Genomic DNA, 13,512 nt, shown 5'->3' with positions numbered 1-13,512 from the left:
CTAAGGACAGGGACGGACAGTTTAAGGAGGCTGAAGCGGAATAAGGATTTTTAAGGATTGTCCTTTATTCAAAATGCAAGTGCTTTCTCTAAGTGTGCATACAAGGCCAATGATGAGTCAAAGTAGCACAAAGTGGCAAAATGACCTTCTCAAAGTGAACTCAAGTGGGGACCCAGAACCCAAAGTGGCCTCACGTTGCTTTGATTAAAGTAGAATGTTCTCCCATTTGGCTTTTGGGTCAATTCAGGTCATTGACTGCGGAGATAAGGTGCTCGCTCACTTTTGGAGAGAGAGAGTGCGGAGATAAGGTGCTCGCTCACTTGGACTTTTGGAGAGAGAGACATGTTCCTTCACGATGCGACAGTAGTGACACCTAGCGGTTAATAACGTCACTTCTAGCAATGCAACCAGAGTACGAAGCAAGCACTTGCCCTCCAATTGGACAAGTGGAAGTCCGTCTGTTGGTGCGTGTCTCACCTGTCGGCAGAGCTTGCGGGTCAACGCGAGTCCGGCGGGCGTTCGGCACGTGACGCTCCTCTCAGAGTGGCTAAAGACCACGCCGCCGGATCCTGGGACAAAGTCTTCGGCTTGCGAACGCACAGAAGTCCTGGAGCCTACAAGAAGAAAAACAAAATGTAAATACACAGGAAAATTATATCTGATGACGTTCCTCCCGACCGAGGCGGCATCAATACTTACCCGACACGTGGGGCGTCTGGGCCAGACGTTGCGCCACAAAGAACATGTAGCCGTCGTCGGGTAAGGAGCGAGCGCGCCCCACCGTCGTCTTCCTGACGCTCAGCAAGTGGTCCTCCGCCGGGGCCTCCCGCCGCTCGGCCTGCGTGAGCAGAAGCATGTCAAAGGCACAGTCGGTGGTCGGTGGTCTATGTTGGCCAGGGGAAGAACAAATTGCATTGGGGGGGGGGTCAGTTTGCCACTGACAAATGGAATGGGTGTAACGCCTGCTAGCACCACTTTTCAGACATCTGGTTTTAAGTAAACGTGGAAGAAGTTGGCATCTGTCTTAAGGAAAGGAAAGGAAACACCAATACTGGAGGAGGAGGAGCAGCAGGTATGAAGAAAAAAAATAACGTGTCAGTACATTGCATTCCAGGCTTCTGAGAGAAAGGAGATTAAAATGGCCAACCCGCCATTCCACTGTCGGAGCGAAGGACCGGGATGTCTTGGAGGACACAGACAGAGATTCTGTCTCGGCCAGAAGGACCTAAATAGGGAGAGAGCGGCTGGCTCGATAAGTGGACGACATGGAAGCAAAAGAAGTGGTCAACAATGACAGATTGGGTGGGCGGGCGAGCAAATAAAAGCACCAGACAAAAGACTGTAAAATGGAGAGAGGGTGCACAAAGTCCGGGTGGGCGGAACCTCCAGAATCGGGACTGACTGACTGACTGACTGAGTGAGTGAGTGAGATCATGGCCGCCACCACCATGCCAGACGGTGCTGAATTACCGGGCCAGTCTGCCTGATGTTATTAAATGTGGAGGAGGAGGAGGAGGAGGAGGAGGAGGAAGAGTTACAGCATGAAAAATGCTAATGGATTTTGGGCAGCCTGATATTTGGCGAAAAAAAAAAAGAATTCACGGACAATATGTCCTTGTTTTTCCCCTCCATAAATATTTTACAGCTTAATGGAGATCCTGCAGAGTCGAAAAAATAAAAAAAACATTCATTTAGTGCACTCAATGCTCATAAAAAGAGGCAAATTTGCCAACAGGGGTGAGATAATATCACATGTTTCCAATCAAGTCAAAATGTCAATGCAAAAAGAGACATTAACTCGGAGGCAATTTCATACTCGATTTGAGAGAAAATTGTTCAGACTAAAAAAAAAAAAAAATCGGAATTTTTGGAGGGACCTGAAAATGATCTCCAGGTGAGTTGCTGCACTTTGTAGTTGTCTATTATTTCTTTAGGTTGGATGCTAGCTAAAAATGTGCCTGCTTGGGGTAACTGTGAATATTCTATTTAAAGTGTGGATAGGTAAAACTATGTTATTTGTAACATTTTCACAGAAAAGCAAGAGTTTGACCTTTTCGTCGTAGTGGCGGCAGGCGGATCCCACCGACGAGTTGTCCGTCAGGGTGGGCTCGCCCTCCGTGGAGCCCCGGATGACCAGGGAGACCGAGTCCAACGCCGTTCTTTCCTGGAGGAGACACAAAAACAGACGGGATGAAGACAAGATTGCATCTACTCCGTCTGCCACTAGACGGCACTGCCATCCCACGCTATCCCCCGGAAAGCTGGAGCCAGTTTGTTTTTGGGGGTGGGGGGAGCGATTCCTTCTCCCCAAATAGCCGGCGGCTCGCGCTTTCCCATGCCACCCCGACCCGTCCTGGACTGGCACGTCCTCCGCGGGGACTGTCCACGGCCAAACGCAACAACACTCCAGTCCACCCTCGGAGTAGGGAGGGCCGTGGGTCGCGTGGCCGGGGCCTTTTCAGACAAATTTAACTGAGAGGTTAAAGGGCAAAGCAAATTTCTACTCTCGTGACTCACCGCTAACTTGTAGTTAGCGAAGATAGCAGTACAACGTTAAAGTTGCAAATAAAAGCAAGTTTCTGCAACCGGGAACGTCTCGCGTGTCTCAACTTGCATTTGCTTGCCAGCCTCACTGGTGGAATTGACCAAATATGGTCCTTCTCTGCAAAGCCAAAGCCGTTAGGACGGACATGAGTTATTTCATGACGCAAGCTAAGGGCCGGCCGGGCGGCCAGCGGGAGCCACAGAATGAACTGACCTGAGCTGTCATTGGAAGCGCTCTTGAAATTAACGGCAAAGTACGGAATTGTTGACACGGGGTCACTCACCTCCAGAGCGGGCTCCGGGCACGAGGGAGGCTCCTCCCTGGGGATGTCCACCACGGAGGCGGCGGCAGTGGGCCAGTCGACGTCCGCCAGGGGGTGGAAGCGCGGCGAGCCGGCCAGCGCCGCCGTCTCTCCCCGATCGGCGTGGAGCTCCAGCTCCAACTCGGCTTCCAGCTCCGCCTCCTCCTTGGCTTCCTTGTTGCTCTCCTCCAGGTGCTTCATCAGGACTGCGATGACCACGTTGACCAGGACGAACTGGGCCGTCAGGACGAAGGAGACAAAGTAGAGGGGGGACACCACCGTGTTGTAGCAGGTGCTGGTCTCGTGGGCGCAGTCCCTCAACGTGTCCTGGGAGAGCGGGAGAGAAAGAAAAGGGTATGGAGTATGGATCCCTTTTTGGGGGGAAAAGTGTGTCATTGGCCGGTGGCCTTCACCTTCATGATGCCGTTCCAGTTGTCCCCGGTGGAGACCCGGAAGAGCAGCAAAAACGCCATGCCAAAGTTCTTAAAGGTGGCGTAGCGTCCCAGGCCTTCGCACGGGTGCAGTTCGTCGCAAACTGGAGGAAGACAAGGACGCATATATGAAAAGAACGCTTGAGAATTGTTGGTGGTCTACGAGGGGCCTTACTCAAGTCGCCAAAGAGCTCCACCCCCAAAGCAGCAAAGATGAAGAAGAGGAGCATGAAGAGAAGACCCAGGTTTCCCACCTATGGAGACAGAACACAATTTGGTAAAGTGTTTTCAGAATTTTCCAAGCTGTTAAATAAAGTTGAATTGGATTGTAATGAGCTCCATCTTTTGCTTTTGCCAATAGAATAAACTGACATTTGCTTTGCTCCAACACCACTTCCTTCAGTCACTTTTTAATCTCATGCAAACAAACGTGTCGAGGCCCCGGAATTCACACGCAATAATGACACGAATCTTGACAAGGCGGGATTCGTCTTTTTCTATCAAATGGCTTTGAATCGGGCGAAGCAAAGCAAAGCAGAGCAAAGCTTTTCAAAGAAAGGTGTCAACTGGGAAACACGTGTTACATTCGCACTCCATGCGAGGCTCCCAATTAGCAAGTAAAACACTTTGAAAGGTGGCACCTGGCTTCCATCTATCTATGGCTGGGAACAAAACCTTTGTACCTCCCTGCATCCACCTCAAAAATCGGTGTCGTGCCAAACCAGATTATTTTGCACTCATTTGCCACCGAGTGACAAATTCACTTGAGTTCAACAATGGAGCGGCTCGCAATTAGATGTTGCGTGGATGGGGGCGGCCATCTTGGTTGGGGCGACCAACGGTTTAAAATAAAGTACAGTTCTTCCTTATTTTAGAACTGTGGCATTACAAGCCTATTCGAAATACAGTGCAAATGGCAGACAATCCGAGGAAAAATAAAAAGTAACGTACCTGAGGCAGCGCTTGCATCACAGTGTCCAACAAAGCTCGCATTCCCACCGCCATCTTTAAGAGCTTCAGTACTATGGGCGAAAAAAAATACATTAAGTTAAGATAGACAAAACACACAAACTTGGAAGAGTCTTTAAGGTCTATACTACAAGTCCTGTGTTAAACCCGATGACTACTTCACTGTGGAAATAACACACACACACGCGCGCGTGGTCTCGTACACAAGCAAGAAAAAGAGAGTCAAGTCACCCTGAGCTATTTTGGAAGGTTGACTCTCTTTAAAAAAAACAGCTTTCCAAGGTTGGGGGAAAAAAAGCATTTTACGTCAATACGGCGTTAAAGCGTCTGCCAGCTGTCCGACGCATTCTTTATTCAAATTTAATGAGCTATAAAATGAAGGATTAAAATAATTGTTTCAAGTTTCATCTGGATGGCCGAGCCGTCCGTTTGATTTAAGTGCGCTCGCTCGCTCGCTCGCTACACCGTCCAAGGCCAGCCACTCGCCCGCCAGGGATTTTATGGCTACCAATCAAACTTTCCTTACTTTAAGCCTCTATCGCTGGCTAATGGTTGAATTTCGTGGGTGACAAATGCTCGTTATTGGGTGACTTTTGCCACCGAGGGGACGAAAAAGCTGACGTCTTGCTGCCTTGGGGGGAGTATTCGCTCGCTTAATCGGCGGATGTGACGCCTCAGCCGTAAACGTTAGCACGTGAGAACGGGTCAGAGTTGATGCCAGGTACGGGCAACATCAACGCCGTCATTCCTGGGAGAAAATCAGGGTGCACGCCGCAGCTTTATGCAATTAAAGTACTCGCTCGACCTAGCCAGGGAAATGGAAGCCGAAAGAAAGAGAAACAGATGCCGTTTGCATGCTAGGCTAACGGCTTAAAGACTGTTTGAAATTGTTCCGAGCTAACATGTCTGTCTCCCCCGGGACAAGCTCAGATAACTGTTTGTTAATCTGCTCACCCACCAAGCGGAAGCAGGCTGAGCTCAGATCAGCCGTTTCAAAAACGAGGAGTGTCCCGGGGGGACGCCATCTTAAGTGGAGAGAAGTCTTACCTCGCGCGATCCGCAACACGCGCATGATGCGGATGATGGTGGGGTTGATGGGCAGGGACGCGTTGACTTCGATCTCCTCCAGGGTGATACCCATGATTGACAGCAGCACAATGGCCAGATCCAGCTGGTTCCACCTAAAAAAAAACAGCATCAGTACCGTCAACAGTTGAAAACTGAGAGGAATCGACTGTACACTTTTCAAATCCTCACTTGTCCTTAAAGAAGCGTCGGAAGCCAAAAGCCACCAATTTCAAGACCGACTCCAGGACAAAGATGAGGGTGAAAATGTAGTTACAGATCTTCAATGCTTCATCCAGTTCCTAAAGACACCAAACAGGAAGCCTTTACATTTCAGCTCCTATAAATTCCATATGTCAAAAAGTTCTAGTGTTTTTGGGATGTGACCTTTGGCTGCTGGTAGTGCTCCATGGACATGGTGATGACGTTGAGCCCGATGACGATGGTGATGAAGAGGTCCAGGTAATGGCTGGTGCACATCTTGTGGATAATCAAACGAGTGGGGGAGTAATCCGAGTAGTATGGCTTGCTCTGAGCTTCTGTAGAAATTGGGGTTTGGACAGGGTGGACGGGGGCAAGGGTTGCATTGATTGGCATGGGAACAAAAAAGGAGGTTTGGGGAGAGAGAGAGGAAGGGAGGGTTTGGAAGCCATTAAGACAGTGAGATAGCAGCTCAAAACCATCCAACGCTGTAAAGTAGAACCGTGGCGCTATTGAAACCTGAAAAAGAGATTGGTTAGTGTTTTCCCACTGGGCAGATTTGCAGAAGAGTGGGAGAGGTCAATCCGTGGACCCAGTTCACATAAGTATACAGGTTTGAACCCAATCCCCAATGAGTAAGGTTTGGCGTCCATTTGATGGCCTTCTCTCATTTCTTCTGCAAACTGGCTGTCGCTAAAAAGACTGGATTCGTCAACGGGAGAGCTCACTCCACCTCGGGTGAAAAGAAAGGGGGGAGAAAAAGGAAGTCCAGCCTGCGGCTCTTTTGGGAATACCTTTGCCAGCCAATTAGCAAAGGTGCGCTGCCCGCTACTCAAGACACAATGGGACACTTTGCTCGGTTTTTAAAGGGCATTCAATGGCCACCATGATCCGCCTAATCGGACTGGGAGGAGTGCACTTAATTTCGGTCCAGATCATTTCTAAGAAGAATTTAAATAAGCATTTCATCTGAAAGTCCACCGTAGCAGATTGTTCTGGGAGGCTGGCCTACAGTGTCTTTTTTACATGACCAAAAGTATGTTTGGTCAGTAATATAGGCCAATAGCAGTATATCATGTAACTTGACTGGATAAGCCAAAATGTCCGCCTGCCCCCCGTCCAGGGTCTGCTTTGGTCATCCACAGATGTGAAGAAGATACAATCCCAACATATTTGGGGTCTAAAACCAGCCACAAGACCCGTCTGTCAGATTGTAAAAACCGGACAGGTGACAAGTAGACCATGGAGGACAATTTGGTCTTGGAGTTGATTTTGGACACGCCAATTTTCAAAATCATACACAAGCATCCGTATTTCTGAGATGTGGGGTTTGGGAAATACAGATTCTTTTGTGTCGGGACGGCCCAATTAAAGATTGGCGACCCTCGGTCTGCTCTTGGGAACTTTGCCCCGAGTCTGGTCATCGATCGTGCGAGGGGACTCCATCTGGGGTGCACGACAATCATTTCTTCTTCTCCAATGTCAAGTCTAATGGCGCTATCTAAAAAGGACACCATAGCCAAATGACTTAAGATGGCTCTCTAAATGCATGGGGGGAACGCCATTTTGGGGGAAATGACATGGAAAGCCTCATGGACAAGACCTAAAATAAAAACAATATCAGGTGTTGATGAAATGGATGGCTGTGAAATGAAGAGATGGCCACATAAAGCCTTTTTTAAGATAAAGCAGCTGCTTTTAGGCCTCTCTGTCTGGGGTTAACCTTTGAACCACTCTGTGTCTGCCTTTGCCAATCGGACGGAGGGAAGGAGGGAGGGAGGGAGGTTTGAGCCCATTCGGCCCACTTTTCAAAAGCGGCAAACACAGAGTCCAAAAACAAGTAGAAACAGGAACATTAACTGGAATGGAACAACAACAACAATAAAAAAGTGGAAAAACAAAATGCTCCGCTCCCTTGCAGAGGAAAAATAATGAAACAATTGTGCACCCATACCAATTTTCGGGCCTTTAAATATCTAAGTTATCGGCTGCCATCAACGGTTCTAAACGTCCCATCCGTTTGAAGAGGGAAGGATGGCGGCGAATGAACAAAACCTTCAAACGGATCGGACGTCTGCCGGCCATCAATGGCGGCCATCTTGAGTGGGGCGAACCACACTGGGTCGCAAGATTGGGATTGGTACCAATGCAAAATGGCCGTGTCTTAAAGCCAAAGCAGCAGAGCAAATTGTTGAATCCACAAGGAATAAATCAAATAAATTATTTGGCAGCCTACAAACATTAACAAACACTCAGAGTGACTGACACATATCCATACACTCTCATCCGTAGACATTGTGCTTGTACGATACGCGTGGCGGACACAAACACACACACACACAAAACGTACACACATATACACACACAGATATTGTGCTGTTGCACATGGCAGACTGACACTTCTTTCTGAGTCATACTTGAGCAATGAACCAAGTGAAAAGTGGGATTGGATGATCGAGGAAAAGCAACAGGACGGCGTGAGTGGCTGGCGTGCTGAGTAACAGCCAAGACAAGGCACATCACGATGGAAAGCGCTTTTACTTTTTGCTGCTATGCGTGCGTGCGTGCGTATGAGACAATGCTAATGTTAACAAAGCCCTTTTTACTGAACTCTCCGGCATAAACCAACCGCAAATGTACGTCAACTTAATCTCATTTAGCCCCGTTTGCCAAAAACAAGACGCACGGGTGCAACTTTCAGAGCAAAAGTGCAAAGTAGTACAACGAATACGGATTTGAAGGTTCAAAAAACGCTATATAATCATATATACACTGACTAGATGAAATGTTGGGAACTTTCAAAACAAACTGACTGAAGAAAAAGTGCTGAATCAAGCCAGTGACATTTCTTTTTTACGGATTGCCATATTTGAAATTAGTGGAGTTTTGATGAATGGCATTGCCTCCCATTGACGGGCGGAGGTGGCGGGCGGGCGGGCGGTTTGGGCGGGCGGCGGGAGCGCTGAAGGGACAAAAAAACACAGCATGCTGGGAAGGGGGTACCTTTGAACGTGCCGTCGGACGGGGCCCAACTCACCCCTGGGATCATTAAATCTAGAAGAATGAGACCGTGTTAGTCAAGAAGAAGAAAGGAAGAGAGAGAGAAAGAAAGGAAGAGAGAATGAGAGAAAACGAGAGAGAGAAAGAGGGATGGAGTAAGAGCAGAAGGAAGCAGCGCAAGAACACGCTGGTGAGCGTGTCCAGAGTTCATCTTTCCAGTGATTCTGAGTCCAGCACTACTACTTTCTTTTAATACGGACCAAAAAAAAAAAAAATCCAAAAGACTGCTATTCCAACCACCTGAGCAAAGCCTGTCTCATCTAGTAGGACGCCAAAAAGCCTAAAGCACCAACGGAAAAATCCAGGAAAGACAACGCTGGCCACCGTTCCAGAAGAACTTGGTGGGAAACCACAGAGCTCTACAAGCGCAACGTACCCTGTGATACTTGGAGTAAAAACAAGGCATCTGTATTTCTCAAGAGAATGACATACATCCAGTCAAAAAAACAACGACAACAACAACAACGAAAAAGACTTTCTTCAGCTTTAAAAGACGCCATCTAGTCCACTGCTCCTTGTCAAGCGCACTTGGAATGCTAGCGAAGGCCGGCGTCGGATTGAAATTTACAAAGAGGCAGTGGAATCGGAGAGAGAGCGCCCATCCGGCGACCCCGACGTAGCGTACAGCCGAAAGGGGAGGAGCCAAAGCGCCCATTCCACTCCTCAATGCCCCCCGCCGGCTGTAGCGGAGCATCATGCAAGAAGAGGGGAAGGGAGAGCGGTCTCGTTTTGGACGGGAGCGACCGATGGTCCGGACTCCCCCCCCCCTCCCTCCCTCTAAGTTCTAGCTCTAGCAAACCACCATGCCAGCGAGCCCCGTGCCGGAAGAGCCAGCGGGGGCGCCGTCGCCACATCGGACGCGAAAGGGCCGTGGTCTGTCCTCAAGCTGCAAACGGACCGTGGCGGGGTCGCCGGCACAAAATGGCCGCCCGTCACCAGCGCTTTTGCAGTTTGGGAGCGAGTGACGGCAAAAAAATAGAAAAGCCAAAAGACAGTTTTTCCGCCAGATCGCCAATGGCTTTTTGCTAAACATTCTGCCAAAGCAAAAGGCGAACGCGGAGGGCCAAAAAGGGGAGAATTAAAAAAAATCAAAAATGAAAGAAATAGTAAATAAAAAAAAGGCTCAGGCTCAAACCAAGCAGGACTCAGAAAGATGTGGAAAGACTACCGACCAGCCAGCTCCTTCTCCTTACTCCGTCTCTTTTTCTCCATGCGTTTGAGTCTCTTCTCCTCCCGCCGCTTGGCTTCTTCGGCCTCCTGGTGGCGCCGACACTTGTGGAAGTTCTCCACCACCACGCCCACGAACATGTTGAGCACGAAGAAGGCCACGATCAGCAGGAAGGAGATGAAGTACAGCAACATCCAGGGATTGTAGTTCATCACCGGCTGAAAGACAACACAGCGTCACGCCGGGGCCCCCCGAGACATTAAAATATGGCGACCCGCTACCTGTTGGTCCACTCCCACCGCGTCCAGTCCGTCGTACATGATGTCCACCCATCCGTCTTTGGATGCCAGGACAAACAGAGACATCAAGGCCTGGCAACGACAAGGACGGAGATTGAGACGGGCTGGGAAAGAACCCGTCCATGGAGCGACTTGAACCGAGTGCCTACCTGTCCCAAGTTGTCAAAGTTGTACTTGTGTCTGACCCATTTGTAGCTGGCTTGCATGCAATCGGAGCGGTTGGTGATGTTCTTCACGTCTTCTCCTTGACACACGAAAAACTTGCCTTTGAAGAGCTGGAAAGGGACAGAAATCATCGTAAATTACAGTAAAGCGCAACCGTTAGCCGTAGCTTAGCTCAAAACTAGCATAACAATAGATGAATCCAATCATACGCTATTGACTTGCATATTTGACTTGAATGGCGGTTCATTAACGACGGTCAACATTTTGATTAAAGGTCAGGGCCGTCGCTTCCAAATTCTACTGCAGCCTTTTAATGAGCGACGCCAGGCAATCAGCGATTACCTTCCGTGACGGCCCCCGACTAAGAGGGTCTGTACCCGTGCCATGTTTTTTAATTTTTATTTGGCAGGGAGGCAGGGCGAAATAAACAAACTACATTTCTCTTAAAACTAACCGTCTGCATCTCCGCCAATTGCATTTTCTTCCCAACATTGTACCATTTACTTCTGGATTTTTGGATCCTCCCCGGCCACTCACCTGCACGCCGAGGATGCCAAAGATGATGAAGAAGGCGCAACAGATGACCACGATGTTTCCGATGGGCTTGAGGGAAGACATGAGGGTCTCCACCACCAGTTTGAGACCCGGCGCTCTGCTGATGACTCTGGAAACACGAGATGTCATTTCTATTTTGGCCAGACCCATCGGTCCCGTCGCACCAATGTTCATCAAGCCGCGGGTTCGCCGACACACGTATTAACCGACCGGCGGGGGCTCGGGGTTAATGACGCCGTGGCGGAGTGACCGACGAGCCCGCGGGGGTCAATCGCAGGGGGTTGAGGGTATAATTGCTAAACTGAGCGTTTGTCAGGACTTGACCTTCCCAAACTAAGCTAACGCCGCTTAGCTTAGTTTAGACAATAGCTTTCTTGACTCCATGGCTGACTTTCGCTGCAGGTCGGCTTTAAGAGCCGCAGAATATCAAACTTTTCCGTGGTTTCCATCGAGAACAAAGACTGGTGTTGGCTGGGCTGTGATTGTCAAGCTTGTGAGATAGCAAGGAAGCTACCTGCTTTACAAAGCCTCCCTTATTACAGCTCATGCATTATTCATCAGGATTCTTTTTTGCGTTCCACGCGGCACCTCGCCACGCGGCAAACTTTAATTAAAACACACTGTGGGGAGCCATCACCGACCGACAACTAAAATTGAACAATGACAGCCAGAGCGCACGTAAAGGACGCTCCACGGATTGGGCAAGGCGGTCGGTCGGTCGGTCGACTATGGCGTGCCTTTCCTGCTCTGCGGGGAAATAGAGATGCCCCGCCCGCTACTTGGAATTCCAACGTCTGTTGCTATCAAACAACAGGCGGATGTGCAAACTAGGCCAGGTGTATTTCTTGCCTTCGAATCCTCAGCGGAAAGTGAGGAGGGAATAAAAGGAAGGTGTTAGGAAAATAAAAATAACTCAACGGGGAGAGCCACACACTTGGCCATGCGAGCAGGTCCAATACAAATGAAATCAGTCACCAGGAACATGGCGGCGCAAATCTGAATATAGCAGCAAATGGAGTCGTGAGCTTGCCCGGCCGGCCGGCCTGCCGACTGCGAAACTCATTAAGTTGCCGAACTTTTAATGCGGCGCCGTACACGAAAGCACTGAGGCGTTTCAACTCACTTGATTAGTTGTGCGTCAGGAATAGATGAAGGAACAAATAACCAAAACAGCACCATGTATTCACACTAAAATCAATAGCACAAAGACGGCCAGGTCGCCTGATAAGAAATTGATCGCCATCAGCCAATGACTAAATACCTTTTAAGAGCCCAATGCACTAAAAAGGGAGGTGCTTGGACGTGCTAACACAATATTACGGCAACTATTTGGAACCACAGCATAATAATAATAATAAAAGTGACTCACCGTAAAGGTCTGAGTGTACGTAGCAGCCTCAGCACCCTCAGCATGCCCAAGATTTTGGTGCCCGAGTTGGAGATAAAGGAAACCAGGATGTCGATGACGGATATCATCACTAGCATCCCGTCCAGAATGTTCCAGCTGCTCCTCAGGTAGGACTGGTCGCCAAAGCACCAGCCCAAAGCCACAATCTGCAATAAAAAAACAAAGAGGAAGGATGTCAACAATAAGAAGCACCCAGTGGAACCGCTGCAATATCTTAAAGTCAACATCTACCAAAACATATTCATATCTATTCAATCTATATTATTGTGTCTTTTGGAAAAAAATATTGATGCTATAGTTTGAATCATAGTTTGACTTTTCCCCCTTAAACTTAAAAGCAGGTCAAACTATTTTTATTCCCTCTATTCCATTGGGGAGGGAAGAAGCAGTCAAATGCTGCACATATCTGCATATAGTATATGAATAATGGATATGCATATCCATCACGGGTCTATTGCTTTGCTTCTACTCAAAGTCATTAGAAATTTGGACGGGGGGAAGAAAATGAGATGTGCAAGGCTTCACTTCGACGTACGTACATTTTTTTTGCTGTGTTTTGGAAAGAAAACGTCAAATGAGGGCAGCCTACTTATAACTATATTAATTTATATAAATATGAAGGTCCCCATCTTGTGTGTGGCTCCAGTTATTTTAGCTAGGTCTACAATGTCTTCTATGTCTATGGTTGCTACTGTAAGCGAGGGAATTTGCCGAAAACGGGATAAAATAAAGTTCTAATCTAATCAAATCTATAAAACTAAGTCTTGACGTGATATGCTGTGCAATGGAAACATTCATAGGTAAGAATTTAAGAAATAAATCTGCCGCATTGACGCAATACTGCGGTGAGAAGCGACGCGAGTGAGTGCCCGGCCAGGTCTAATAGAAACGGTATTTGTGGATCGAAGATGGCTTCAAAAAAATCGAGTCGGCCCGCTGAAATCCAAGCAAGGGCTGACGAAACGCCACTGACAGACAGCCAACATATTGTGAGTGCTATTTGCATGGGTGACCTCACTATTGTTGGATTTTTTCCAACTTGAGCACCATCTCCTGCTTCTCTTTTATGTTTCAGATTTTTTTAAGAAGTTGTTTCATCTGGTTCCGCCATTTTATCCAAATAATTGATTTAAGCTTTAAGCTTTGGGCAATTTTCTATTCTGGGCCAAGGTTGGGTTGCAACAATAATCTTGCTAGAAGTTTGGGATAGAAAATACATTTACCTTAACGGTCATCTCTGTCACAAATATTGCCGTGAAGATGTAGTTGGATAACGTGAGGAAGATTCGTTCCTGTGAGGGAAGAAAAAACGTATTTGTTATGGAATAATCATTGAAAAATACAC

General features: G+C 48.1%; 1 protein-coding gene and 1 long non-coding RNA gene across 9 annotated transcripts in view; one reads left to right on the top strand and one right to left on the bottom strand.

Moving 5' to 3' along the window:
* The window catches only part of cacna1g (calcium channel, voltage-dependent, T type, alpha 1G subunit), a 50,132-nt gene that overhangs the window by 1,583 nt on the left and 35,037 nt on the right, over nucleotides 1-13,512 (bottom strand). For 3 of the 8 annotated variants that reach the window (XM_077739201.1, XM_077739203.1, XM_077739207.1), the window contains 17 exons: nucleotides 13,391-13,459; nucleotides 12,129-12,313; nucleotides 10,742-10,868; nucleotides 10,189-10,314; nucleotides 10,022-10,111; nucleotides 9,766-9,958; nucleotides 8,516-8,566; nucleotides 5,699-5,850; nucleotides 5,504-5,613; nucleotides 5,294-5,427; nucleotides 4,229-4,299; nucleotides 3,453-3,531; nucleotides 3,260-3,381; nucleotides 2,829-3,173; nucleotides 2,051-2,164; nucleotides 700-838; nucleotides 478-614 (listed from right to left, as the gene is read on the bottom strand). In XM_077739201.1, the coding sequence (XP_077595327.1) occupies nucleotides 478-614; nucleotides 700-838; nucleotides 2,051-2,164; nucleotides 2,829-3,173; nucleotides 3,260-3,381; nucleotides 3,453-3,531; nucleotides 4,229-4,299; nucleotides 5,294-5,427; nucleotides 5,504-5,613; nucleotides 5,699-5,850; nucleotides 8,516-8,566; nucleotides 9,766-9,958; nucleotides 10,022-10,111; nucleotides 10,189-10,314; nucleotides 10,742-10,868; nucleotides 12,129-12,313; nucleotides 13,391-13,459 (2,244 nt within the window). Of the gene's footprint in view, nucleotides 1-477; nucleotides 615-699; nucleotides 839-2,050; nucleotides 2,165-2,828; nucleotides 3,174-3,259; nucleotides 3,382-3,452; nucleotides 3,532-4,228; nucleotides 4,300-5,293; nucleotides 5,428-5,503; nucleotides 5,614-5,698; nucleotides 5,851-8,515; nucleotides 8,567-9,744; nucleotides 9,959-10,021; nucleotides 10,112-10,188; nucleotides 10,315-10,741; nucleotides 10,869-12,128; nucleotides 12,314-13,390; nucleotides 13,460-13,512 lie in introns of all 8 variants that reach the window. The other 5 variants (XM_077739204.1, XM_077739208.1, XM_077739202.1 and 2 more) reach the window with 4 other exon arrangements.
* On the top strand, nucleotides 1,457-3,667 carry LOC144211765 (uncharacterized). The gene is made up of 3 exons (XR_013329651.1): nucleotides 1,457-1,894; nucleotides 2,034-3,200; nucleotides 3,279-3,667. It is a non-coding gene; the product is annotated as an uncharacterized LOC144211765 (long non-coding RNA).

This window comes from Stigmatopora nigra, chromosome 18 (genome assembly GCF_051989575.1).
Source record: "Stigmatopora nigra isolate UIUO_SnigA chromosome 18, RoL_Snig_1.1, whole genome shotgun sequence".
NCBI lineage: Eukaryota > Metazoa > Chordata > Actinopteri > Syngnathiformes > Syngnathidae > Stigmatopora > Stigmatopora nigra.
The sequence above is the reverse complement of the archived record's forward strand: the minus strand, read 5'-3'. Positions and strand labels throughout refer to the sequence as shown.